General features: G+C 41.1%; 1 protein-coding gene across 1 annotated transcript in view; it reads right to left on the bottom strand.

Annotated features, from left to right (window-relative positions):
* LOC132400424 (uncharacterized) overlaps positions 1-8,933 on the bottom strand; it is a 36,740-nt gene extending 27,807 nt beyond the window's left edge. Inside the window, exons 1-2 of the mRNA XM_059981362.1 lie at positions 8,731-8,933; positions 2,966-3,132 (exon numbers count right to left, since the gene is read on the bottom strand). Of these exons, the coding sequence (XP_059837345.1) occupies positions 2,966-3,132; positions 8,731-8,933 (370 nt within the window). The remainder of the gene's footprint in view (positions 1-2,965; positions 3,133-8,730) is intronic.
* Positions 8,934-13,525: the final 4,592 nt, after the last annotated feature.

The raw sequence follows: 13,525 nt of genomic DNA, 5'->3' as shown, positions 1-13,525 counted from the left end.
AACAAAGTGCAAAAGTGAAGACGTTCAGGTATCAGTCAGGAAAGTAAATTAAAAGTTGACTCCAAAGATACCTTGCCTTCGATCCAGGTTGCAGAAAGAAATAGAACCAGCATGCTCTGGGGAGCAAGGTTATTACTATCAGCAAAATCAAGTTTGTAGGGTCAGAACAGTGATGTTTCAGATTTATATCAATCTAACATCCCTGGGTTTTCCACCGGTGACTAATACCTCTGAACAAAAGGTTTATATCCAGACAAGTGGATGAGGTTAATGTGTCAGTTTGAATTTTGGTTTAATAGGTGAGATGCAAGTGTTGGTGAGGGGAATCTCATGCATTATTTCTAGGTCATTGTTCCTTATTTACCCCTTGACTGATCCTGAACACCTTCACTCTTCCTTTGCTTCTTGATATAAGGATGCTTTTGTGCTGTTGCAGTACACAAGACGGCCTCGGGACTTGAATTATTTCAGCAGATTAGAGTGTTGTGATAGCTCTTGTTCTGCTGCACAAGATAAAACTCTCTTAAGGCTTGTATCTCTCATGTGATTCAACTATTGGACTTGTGAGGAAAAGGCAGGGACTGAAATCAGAATTCATGGCTGATCTTGATTTAATGATCCCTGAGAGAAGTGGTCTGATTACGCTGCCCCATGATGAAGAGTTATATTAAAACCTGGTATGGGGAAAAGGAAGAAAGATCACTTACATAAAGGGCCAGGAAACTGCTTCCCATCATGGAGCCCAAGTATGGAAACAGGTCTTCACTGTGGAAGACACTAACAGTATGTTGGAAGTTCCAGGTGTCAGAGGGCATGAAGTGTGTGAAGTTACCATTACGAGAGAGAAGGTTCTTGGGAAACTGAAAAGACTGAAGGTAGATAGGTCACCTGGACCAGATGGTGTGCACCCCAGAGTTCTGAAAGAAGTGGCTGAAGAGATTGTAGAGGCATTAATAATGATCTTTCAAAAGTCACTGGATTCTGGAATGGTTCCAGAAGACTGGAAAATTGCAATTGTCACTCCACTCTTCAAGAAGGAAGAGAGGCAGAAGAAAGGAAGCTGCAGGCCAGTTACTCTGACCTCAGTGGTTGGGAAGATGTTGGAGTCGATCATTAAGGATGAGGTCTCAGGATACTTGGAGGAATATGATAAAATAGGCCATAGTCAGCAGTGCTTCAAGGGAAACACTTGCCTGACAAATCTTTTGGAATTTTTTTGAAGAAGTAACAAGCAGGATAGACAAATGAGAATTGGTTGATGTGGTGTACTTGGATTTTCAGAAGACCTTTGAGCAGGTGCCACACACGAGGCTGCTTAATAAGCTGTAAACCTACGGTATAGAGCAATGAATGATTGGCAGAAGGCAAAAAGTGGGAATAAAGGGAGCCTTTTCTGACTGGCTAACTGTGACTAGTGGTGTTCCACAGGGTCTGTGTTGGGTTTGGGTCTAATTCTTTTTATGTTATGTGTTAATGATTTGGATGCTGGAATTGAAGTTTACAGACAATATATAACCATATAACAATTATAGCACAGAAACAGGCCATCTTGGCCCTTCTAGTCTGTGCCGAACGCTTACTCTTATATTAGGTATTAGTGCCGAACCCCACTGACCCGCACTCAGCCCATAACCCTCCATTCCTTTCCTGTCCATATACCTATCCAATTTTACTTTAATTGGCAATACCGAACCTGCCTCTACCACTTCTACTGGAAGTTCACCTCACAAAGCTACCACTCTCTGAGTAAAGAAATTCCCCCTCATGTTACCCTTAAACTTTTGCCCCTTAACTCTCAACTCATGTCCTCTTGTTTGAATCTCCCCTACTCTCAATGGAAAAAGCCTATCCACGTCAACTCTATCTATCCCCCTCATAATTTTAAATATCTCTATCAAGTCCCCCCTCAACCTTCTACACTCCAAAGAATAAAGACCTAACTTGTTCAACCTTTCTCTGTAACTTAGGTGCTGAAACCCAGGTAACATTCTAGTAAATATGAAGATAGGAGGAAGAGAAGTAGTGTTGAGGAAGAAGAGAGACTACAGAAGGACTTAAACAGATTAGGAGAATGGAATACTGTGTTGGAAATTGTATGGTCATGCACTTTGGCAGAAGAAATGAAAGGGTTGATTATTTTCTAAATGGAGAGAAAATACAAAATACTGAGACACAAATGGACTTGAAAGTCTTTGAGCAGGTTGAGTCTATGGTGAGGAAGGTAAATGCAATATTAGCATTCATTTCAGAGGACTAGAATATAAAAGCAAGGATATTTATAAGGCACTGGTGAGGCCTCACTTGGAGTGTTGTGAACAGTTTTGGGCTCCTTATCTTCTAGAGGATGTGCTGAAACTGGAGAGGGTTCAAAGGAGATTCTCAAAAATGATTTTGGGATTGAATGGCTTGTCATATGAAGAGCATCTGATGGCTCTGGGCCTGTATTCACTAGAATGTAGAAGAATGAGGGGTGACTCATTGAAACATATCGAATGGTAAGGCCTTGATAGAGTGAATGTGGAGAGGATGGTGGGAAAGCCGAAGAGCAAAGGACACACCCTCGGTATAGAGAGGCATTCTTTTAGAATGGAGATGAGGAATTTCTTCAGCCAGAATGTGGTGAATCTGTGGAATTCTTTGCCACAGGAGCTGTGGAGGCCAAGTCTTTATGTATATTTATGGCAGATGTTGATAGATTCTTGATTAGTCAGAGCATGAAGCGTTATGGGGAGATTGGGGCTGAGAGGGAAGTTGGATCAGCCATGATGGACTGGCAGAGCAGATTCGAGGGGCCAAATGGCCTAATTCCGCTCCTATGTGTTATAGTCTTATGGTGTTATAGTCTTTCAGCCCACGGGATCTACAGTAGCCATGAGACACCCACTTAAACATATCCCAGTTCATTCTTCCCACATTCCTGTCAGATTCCACCTCTCATCTACACACAAACTACCAACAAACACACCTTTGGGATGTGGAAATGAAGTAGAACATCTAGAGGAAACCCACACAGCCAGAGAGAGAGAGACAAAGCAAACTCTCAAACTGACAGCTCGAGAGGTCCGGTGACTGGAGTGTGAGGCGGCAGGTCTGGAAGCTGTTCCATTGTGCTGCTCATAAACGCATCGAAAGCTGAAACAAAGAACAAAGAGAAATCGACCTTCTGTGGATTTAATTACTGAGCTGGCAAACCTTACAATTAGTGAGTTAATTCATCATTTGTCGAGCCCTTTTCTTTCATGATTACTAAAACACGTAAATGAAAGTTTGATCCAAAGCTCAGGAGACCATAAGATAAAGAAATTATATTTATCTCAGGTGTTGTCCTCTAAGACCAGCAGCTGACAAAGAGATTTTGACTTATCAATCCTATCCCACAATCAAGATGTAAACTCCATAATTGTTGCTGTGTTAATATTCCAGGTCCCTGTGAGGAGAGTGAATGCCAGAGATACTGACAAATAACTGACAATGGAGACACAATGGCACGCAGGTGCTGTCCAGGAAGGGTCCTGACCTGAAAAATCGATTTTCCATTTCTTTCCAGAGATGCTGCCTGAACCTTCAGTATTTTGTCTGTAACATCCATAAGATCAGTTTGTGTCCATGTTTTCAACAATGGATAGAAAATTTGTGAAGTGAAAATTAATTGAATAAACAGAGGAGAATTCTTTGTGGTGGTGAATGCAGAATTACGTATGAGCAATATTACTTGAAACCTTTGGTGAAAACACTGTTATTCCAAGGGATCCTGAGACTCAAACTACTAATGATTCTGCCTTAGGCTGCTTGGTCATGGAAAGAAAGTCTTCATGGCTTGTCAGTTTGTTTTAAGTTTAGTGAGAGTGTATTTAACTTGTTTAGCAGAAAAGGAAGTCCAATGTCAAAGGACAAATCTGATAATAACTTTGATGAATGATCCTATAATCAGGGGTGTAACAGGGTGGCATACAAATAAAACATAGAACATAAAGCACAGTATTATCCTTAATGCCCCTGATGCTCTGTCTTCCCTCCTACATAGCCTATAATCCTCCATTTCTCTTACATCCATGTGCCTATTAAATGTCCCTATTGCATCAGCCATCCCTTGCAATGCATTCCAGGCTCTTGCCACTCTCTGGGTAAATACACTACCCCTCAGCTTCCCTCCACTCATTTTAAAAGGATGTTCTCGTTATTGGCCATTGGCAACCTCAGAGAAAGGTACTGGCTCTATCTATGCCTCCCATAATCTTCACAACAAGTCACCTCTCATCTTCTTTCACTCCAAAGAGAAAAGCACGAGCTCACTCAACCTTTCCTCATAAGACCTATTCTCTGATCCAGAGAGCAGTTTGGTGAAACTGCTCTGAACCCTCTATGAAGCTTCCATATTGAGGTGATCAGAACTGAACATGGTATTCCAAGTGTGGTCTAACTAGAGTTCTACAGAGCTGCATCATTACCTCTTGGCTCTTGAACTCAATCCATCAATGAATGAAGGCCAACACACCATACCACCTTATCAATGTGTGTGACAAATCTGAGGGATCTATTGTCTGATGTCCCTCTGTTCCTCCATGCTGTTAAGAATCTTGCCATTAACACTTAAGATCAATCTTCCAAAGTGTACCACTTCTCATTTTTTCCATATTGAACTCCATATGCCAATTCCCTGACCGGTCCTGCGAGTTGTCTATATCACATCGTAACTTATGACTCTATGCAAAACATCAGCAACCTTTGTGTCATCTGCAAATTTACTAACTAACCTTTCCACTTCCTCATCCAGGTCATTTATATATAAAAAAAAATCAAAAAGAATAGGGTTCCCAGAACAGATCCCTGCTGAACAACACTGGTCACTGACCTCCAGGTAGAATGTATTCGATCCACTACCACTATCTGCCTTCTGTAGGGAAGCCAACTCTGAATCCATGCAGGCTGTTTTCCATGAATCCTATGCCTCATGACTTTCTGGAAGAACCTAACATGGGGAACCTTGTCAAATTCACTCTATCTTAATCAATTTATCAATTTAAACCTCCTTAACAAACTCAAACCAGGCACATGAGGCATGACCTGTCCCTCACAAAACCATCCTGACTATCCCTAATAAACATATGCTCTTCCAAATGGTGATAAATTCTGTCCCCAAGAATCCTCTCCATTATTTTGCCCTCCATTAACATAAGGTGTATAATTCTGAGGATAATGGAACACATGTCATCCTCTGTTAGGAGTCCTGTGGCAAAGGAAGATGCAAAGATCATTGTTAATGCCTCAGCAATCTGTCCCCTCTCATTTCATAATAACCTGTCTGACCTGGAGTACTTATCTATCCAAATTTTTTTCAGAAGCTCCACCACTGCCTCTTTCTTCACATTGACATGTTTTAGCATATTAGCTTTTACTACTCTGACCTCACCTTCGTCAAAACCCCTCTCCTTGTTGGACACTGAAGCAAAGTATTTATAAAGGACTTCCTTATCTCCTTCAACTCCAGGCACATATTTCCTGCTTTGTCCCTGAGCAATCCTACCTTCAATCTAGTCATCCTCTTGTTCCTCACGTGTGTGTAGAACACCTAGAGTGTGGTAAGGCCTTCTCATGACCCCTTCTAGGTCTCCTAAGTCCCTACTTAAGCTCTTTCTTGATTACCTTTTAACTCTCTTCTGTCTAATGTTTGCTTCCTAAACCTTAAGTTTGCTTCCTTTGTCCTCTCTTGTTCCTCCTCACTGTTCCTACAACCAGCCATCCTTTCCCTGTCTCAGTGGGGCAAACCTATCCAGAACCCCATGCAAGAGCTTCAAAATAACCTCCACATTTCTGCTGTGCACTTGCCTGAGAACATCTGTTCCTACTTTAGGCTCCCAAGTTCCTGACTAATACCATTGTAATTAGCCTTCCCCCAAAAGGCCCCGTCCCAATAATTTGTTAGTGGATTAAACCACATCTCAACAGCTGGTGGTTGAAATTTTTTACAAGATAGTTTCTGAATTAGAGACTGAATCAGGGTTATTGTCATTGATGTTAGTGAAGTGTGTTGTTCTGTGGAAGTTGTACCGTGTAAACATAACACTTTAAGTTGCAATTTTAAAAATAAATAAATCAACAGTGCAAAAGAGTAGATAGTGTTCATGGACCGTTCGGAAACCTGATGGCAGAGGGGAAGAAACTGTTCTTAAGATGTTGAGTGTGGGTCTTCAGGCTCCTGCACCTCCTCATTGATGGTAGTAATGAGAACAGGAAACGGATTAGACTTTTTGGTTATTTTATAACTCCTCACTTCTTTCAGGGTGTTCTGCCCATTGCCAATAAATATCAGGGTCTTAGGAGCTCAAAATTCATGAACATTTTAGATGCTTTTCCAAATGCTGATAAATCCTGTCCCACGTAGCCAAGTTTTGTTCATGCCAGATAAGGCTTCTCAGCTCCAGAGCAAGAAAAATCCCTTTAAGTGCCTGTGCACATCTGTAACTCAAAAGTTAATTTGTACCAGAATGAGGATTTCTCATGGGCAATGAGGAATGTGTTGATCTTGCCATTCTCTGATGCCTGCATCTTAGAATAAATTACAAAGAACACTCCCTAATGCATCCATGTTATGCCATGCTATTCATGCCTCAAACTTGTTGCAAAAGAGAGCGCATTATCTCTTATGGAGTCCTCAAAAGATGTAAATCCAATATACTCAGACCACACACCCAATAAGTTTCCCTTTCCTGTTTATGTCTTTTCTAGTCTCCCTCTTCATCAATTAACAACCACATTCCAAAATTACATTTCAGATTTAATTTAAATTTAAATGCTTAAGTTTGCAGGTCAAACTTGCATGTTTTTCTTTTTCTGCAAATCTACACGATCTGTACACGAAGTTAAGACCATTTGCTGCAATAGTAATGCCTCACTTCCAAGACCAGCTTCAAAGATTATTTTCCATCCAGTCATGACAGGAGTATTGAAAGCCTCATTGTGTCAGTGAAGTAACTTCAATGGGTCTCTCAAACCCATTCTCTTACATCCTCTTTATAACCATTTGTGCCCCGATTAACAAAGAACTTATCAACCTCTGCTTTAAATACACTGAATTACTTGGCCTCCACAGCCATCTGTGGCAATGAATTCCACAGGTTCACCACTCTCTGCTTCTCATCTCTGTTTTGAGGCTGTGCTCTCTGGTCCTAGACTCACCCATGATAGGAAACATTCTCTCCACATCCACTAAGCCTTTTAATATTCAATAGATTTCATATGAGGTCCACCCCCCTCATTCTTCTAAACTCCAGCATCCAATCTGTCTAAGTCCCTCCACAGACTACCTGCCTCTCCAGCTATTTTTGTATCATCTGTATGATTTTATGTTTTATATTCTGTTCTCACTCAGTTTTTTTTTGTTACCATTTGTGGATATGGGGGGTGGGGGCAAGGTTTGATGTCTTCCTTTGAACAGGGTTAGTTCCATGATTCTCCTTGGCTTTTTGACTGTCTGCGGGAAAGATGAATTTCAGAGCTGTTTACTGCACACATACTTCGCTAATAAACATACTTTGAATCTTGAATCTTTGAAGAATTCCAACAGATTTGTCAGTCAAGGTTTCCCCTTAAGGAAACCATACTGACTTTGGTCTACTTTATCACGTGGCTCCAAGCATCCTGAAATGTCATCCCTAACATCTTCCCAACCATTGAAACCAAACTAACGGATATATAATTTCTTTTCTTCTGCTCCTCTCCCTTCTTAAGGAGTGGAGTGACATTTACAATTTTCCAGTCCTCTGGAACCATTCCAGAATCTCATGATTCTTGAAAGATCATTACTAATGCCTCCCCAGTCTCTTCAGACACCTGTTACAGAACCCTTGAATATAGCCCTTCTGGTCCAGGTGACTTACCTAACTTCAGTCCTTTCAGCTTCTAAGTACCTTCTCCTTACTAGTTGCAACTACACTCACTTCTGTCCCCTGACACTTGGATTTCCGCCATTCTGCTGGTGTCTTGAACAGTGAAGGCTGACGCAAATTACTCATTAAATTCACCTGCTATTTCTTTGTCCCATCCCTACCTCTGCAGCATTATTTTCCAGCAGCCAATTAATTCTCGCCTCTCTTTTACACTTTTTATATTTGAAAAAGCTTTTGGTATCCTCTGATATTTTTGAACTAACTTACTGTACCTTCACTTTTGATCTTTTCTCTCTCTATGGTTTTTTTTAGTTGTCCTCTGTTAGTTTTTAAAAGGTTCCCAATCCTCTAACTTCACATTATTTTTTTGCTGTATTATATGCTCTCCCTTTTGTTACTATCCTCTCTTTGACTTCCCTCGTCAGCCACGGTTGCCTCATCCTCCCTTTCGAATATTTCTTCACCTTTGGGGTGTATTTTGCTCTCCAGGTGGTGCCTTCTGAATTGCCTCCAATCATTGCTGTTCTGTGTCATTCCCGTGAATGTCCGCTTTCAGTCAACTTTGTCTAACTCCTATCGATAACTCTCTTTACTCCCCTGTAATACTGAAACACCTGAATTTACCTTCTCCCTGTCAAACTGCAGAGTAAATTCTATCATATTATGATCATGTCTCCCAAAGGTTCCTTTACCTTAAGCTCCCAAATCAAATCTGGTTCATGACTCAACACCCAATCCAGAACTGTGGGCTCAATCACAAACTGCTAGAAAAAGCTATATCATTGCCCCTCTATAAGTTCCCTCTTGAGATCCTGTACCTACCCATTTTTCCCAACAGAACCACCCCACCTCATCTGCCTCCCTGCCTGTTCTTTCAATATAAGGTGTATTCTGGGATTTAAGGTCCCATCGGTGATCTTCTTCCAGCCATGACTCAGTGATGCCTTCAACATCACGCCTGCCAATCTCTAACTCTGCTACAATATCATTTACCTTATTCCGTATACTGCATTCATTCAAATGGAAGACCTTTTGCCCAGTATTCATCGCCCTTTTCAATTTTGCTCAGATGTTATACTTCAACTCATCCCACTGAATCTAATTTTGTCCTACTATCTGCTTGTCTCTCTTCACAGTCTCACTACGCACTGCATCGACTTGTACATCAACAGTCCCATCCTCAGCCCGATCATTCCAATTCCCATTCCCTTGCCAGTTTAGTTTAAACCATCCCCAAGAGCTCCAGCAAACAAACCCACAAGGATATTGGTCCTCCTCAGGTTCAAGTGTAAACCGTCTGCCTAGTACAGGTCATACCTTCCCCAGAAAGTATCTCAATGATCCAGAAATTTGAAACCTTGCCCTCTGCACCACTTCCTAAGCCATTCATTCATCTGTACCATCACCCTATTCCTGCCTTGACTAACGTGGCGCTGGGAGTATTCCGGAGATTACTACCTTGGACATCCTGTTCTTCAAGCCTCTTCCCTACCTCCCTAAACTCATTGCACAGGACCTCTTCCCCCTTTCTAACTATGCCATTGGTGCCAATGTGCACCACGACCTCTGGCTGCTCACCCTCTGCCTTGAGAATCTTCTGCTGCCGCTCTGAGACATCCTGGATCCTCGGAGCTGAGGAGCAACACACCATCCTGGCCACAGAATCTGCTGTCTGTCCCCCTAACTATGAAGTCTCCTATCATAGTTGCTCCTCTTGGCTTTACTCTTCCCTCAGTGCCACTGGCCTGGCTGCTGCTACTGTGCTCTGAAAGTACCCCTCCGGCAGTGTCCATAGGAGAACACTTGCTACTGAGGAGAATGGACACGGGGGATCTCCTGCTCCTGCTGGTCACCCATCTACAATCTGAACCTGGCACTCTTGGTATGACCTTCTCAGTAGAAGACTTGTCTATGAATACACCCTGAGTACATCCAGCTCCAGCTCCTCGACCTTGTCAGTCAGGAGCTGATGTCGGGTGCACTTCCTGCCGATGTAATAATCAGGCAGACCCATTAGGTACCTTGAAATCATACTTCTCACAGAAGGAGCATTCTACTGCCTGAACTACCATCCTGCCTACACTTGTTATGCCTATAACCTCTCAAACTTAAGTTCTCCACTTTAACATTGTCCACTCACACAATGACCCTCCAACAACAAAGTATCAATGATGCAAGTAATTTATTGACACCCCATGAAAGTGGATATTGCTGAAAACTCATCAGAGATAACAGAAATCCAAGTGTCCAAATTTCAGGGGCTTGTGTGCTGTGAAACTCCATTTGAATAATATTGCAACACAATTACATAAAAAGCTTGCACAGAGAAATTAAAGTCATTGCCTCTTCTGAAGCATTTCTTTGAAACCTAAATAATAGTTTATTCAGGCACAGCAAGCAGTGGGGATGAATTAATATTCTGGATGATGATTTGTATGGAGAGAATGCAAATGGTTTGCTTGAAACTAGACTGTGCTCTAAAATCTTCAGCAATATTAATCACGTATAAAAATACTTCACCGAAAAGCGAAGCTACAATAGCATTGCTGATCACTGATGAGTGTACTTTGTCATGTAGAAAACTCTCAGATTCTGCATTATTGCATTGCATATAGGAACACGATGAAATCTGTAGATACTGACAAGCTGCTGTATGTTTACCTACAGCAAGTGTACTCCAGTTGTGTCCACCGAATAATTATTCACTTGCACTTACTGACTTCTTTTGACACTGAAAGAAGATACTCACCCATCAGGTCCACGTTAGCTCCCAGCAGAGCAATTCCATCAGTCCTGTTTCCCCATTCTGTAATGAGCTGGATTAATCGGACTCAAGACTATTTGAGTGTCCAGGACAGGTGGTAATAAGTGTACAAGCACAACAAGGTAATGTAAGCCTAATTTATCATCATAAAATAGAAAACACAAATAAAACACACGAAATACTACAAAGCAAGTATCATATTTCCACAAGGCACAAAGGTTCAGGACTCACGATTCTTAGTCACCGCTTGATCGTTGCTGTTGTCATGGGAGCTCCGAATTCAGATTCATTCACGAAATTCCCCTGGCTCCTTGTCATCAATCACCATCTCCACCCTTGGGTGAAGTCCAACGAAGCCAGGAAAGGCACTCCCCATAAATATGGGTTCCACAAGCACAGAGACACCCAGAAACAGACCAACTCTTTGATCTCGTCTCCACACAGCCTGTTTTTTTACAAACACTTCCTGAGTCCTCACAAAGCAATTAAATATTGTAATAGTTACTCTTTGCATCCCTTAGACTTAAAAAGGACATTAATGCTTACATATTAGCAATAAGCTTGAAACCAAAAAAATCCATCTAGCCAACTATCAAATCATTGGATCCACATTCACATTTTAATGATGTCTGAGACTAAGAAAAGATCTAGCTTCTATCAACAAATGTTGTGCAGACATGAAGAGATCTACAGTCTTTACCTTTTTTGGACACTTCACAAACATTATCTACCAACAGACCCCAAATGCTACAAGATCAGAAAGAGCTAAATTGTTATTTTGACCTTTCAGACATTCAGCCAATGTTTTTACAAAATCTAATATGACACACCTTCTCTTATTTCTCCATAACCCTGTACTCATACCCGCTGATGACCCTTAAATTCTCCTGTAACCCATCTACAACTAAAGCAAATACACAGCTTCAAATTGACCTTTTGGCATGCCTTTGGGATATGTGACCAAACTAGAGCACATACAGAAATCTCAGGTAGTGTCATCAGAGGCCTGCCCATTATCAGCCTTTGAGAAAGGGAATTGGTCATGTTGCCCCAGTCCAGTCCATCTGTGAGATCCCACTTTGATTCCAAATATTCAGTTTCTGTTATGTCCTGTCAAAAAGTCATTGAATTCCTGCTGCTTTGGAAATTATTGAGAGGAATACATGATTCAATCAATCACTCAGCAAAGCATCAATCATTTTGACTGAGTGCTATATAACTGTGTCAGTTCTCAGTATTAATATTGGAGATGTCTGTCTGAATATGACATTTATTCAGGTGACAGTCACTTCTAATTAATAAAAACAGCAGTGTAGATGAGCTTATAACAGATAAATAAAGTAGGAAATAAGACTTCATGTGTTTTCAACTAAAATTATGAATCTTGTTTTTAAAGTTCTCTTCTCTGGGTATCTGATTGAGGCCTCAACAGTTTATAAAAATTCTGTGCTTAGCCAATTGGTCTTTTGGATTTGATGCAGTGCAGTCATTTATTGCCCAATCTTGGATGCTCCTGACATGTTAGATTTGAAATCTAAGGACAGATAAGAATCACCCACAATAAAAACAGTGAGTCTTTGGAAACATTCCACAAAAGTTTAAAGTTCAAAGTAAATTTATCATCAAAGTACATATATGTCACCATATACAACCCTGAGATTGATTTTCTTGTGGGCATTTTCAATAAATCCAATAATCAATGAAAGACCACACCTACAGGGTGGATAACAAGTGTAAAAAAAGACCATAAACTGTGCAAATACAAGTAATAATAATAATAATAATAGTAGTAGTAGTAGTAATAAAGAAGCAATAAATATTGAGAACAGTTCAGGAAACATTTGTGGAGACAGAAACAGAGTTAATATTTCAGATCAATGACCTTTTATCAGACTGCCCCCTGTCAACTCTGATAAAGCTAATCTCTGTTAAAGATTCGCTTTATTTGTCACATGTAAACCTAAACAGTGAAATGTGTTGTGTCAATGACCAACACAGCCTGAAGATGTGCTCAGGGCAGCCTGCAAATGCTGCCATGCTTCTGGCACCAACATAGCATGCCCATAACTTTTTAACCCAAACTTGGACATCTTTAGGAATATGGGGGGAGCAGTGAACCAGAACATTGTGAGGAAACCCACACAGTCATGGGGAGAACATACCAACTCATTACAGGCAGCAGCAGGAATAGAACACCGATCTTTCAGATGCTGGCACTGCGAAGTGATACACAAACCACTACTCTACTGTACTGCCTGTGGATTCTACCTGATCAGCTGAGGTTTTCCAGCAGTATTCCTGCTTTCTTTCACATTTCCAAAAATTACACTGAACTCCAGTCAGAGTCGATAATCTCCTTCCTTAGAGGATGTAAATAACAAAGATGAATTTTTTAAGAAGACCTAGTCACTTATGTGCCCACTGTTACTCATGAACTGTTGTAAATATTTGTTATTCTAAATAAGTGGCAGTGACTTTTGCTCAGGAGAACATCCTTTACAAGCCTACAGACTAGCTCTGCCATATTTCCTCTCACACTGCCTCATCTAAGGACTCCACTCAAATTTCCATGTTCCTCTATTTCCATTCTATTTGCTTTAAATACATGGCTTTCCACCAAGTTGCCTCTGAGGATATCTTATTTCCATGACTTTCCATCTCCCATCGTTGACAGAGCTCGTGGGTCTATGCAGCTGGAGCAGAAAGCAGAAAGTGGAAGGAATGCACCACCGGACAAACCTCCCACCTCCCTGAACAGCCTGACGCTTACTGAACACCAGTGGCAAAATCCATGTGCTCTATGTTGTTCATGGAACTGGAGTGGAAGCAAGTTATCTTCAACCCTGAAGGATTGTCTGAAGAGGTGTATGGAAGT

The sequence above is a fragment of the Hypanus sabinus genome, chromosome 10, assembly GCF_030144855.1.
Source record: "Hypanus sabinus isolate sHypSab1 chromosome 10, sHypSab1.hap1, whole genome shotgun sequence".
NCBI classification, from domain to species: Eukaryota; Metazoa; Chordata; class Chondrichthyes; order Myliobatiformes; family Dasyatidae; genus Hypanus; species Hypanus sabinus.
This window is presented reverse-complemented; position numbering and strand designations above follow the sequence as displayed.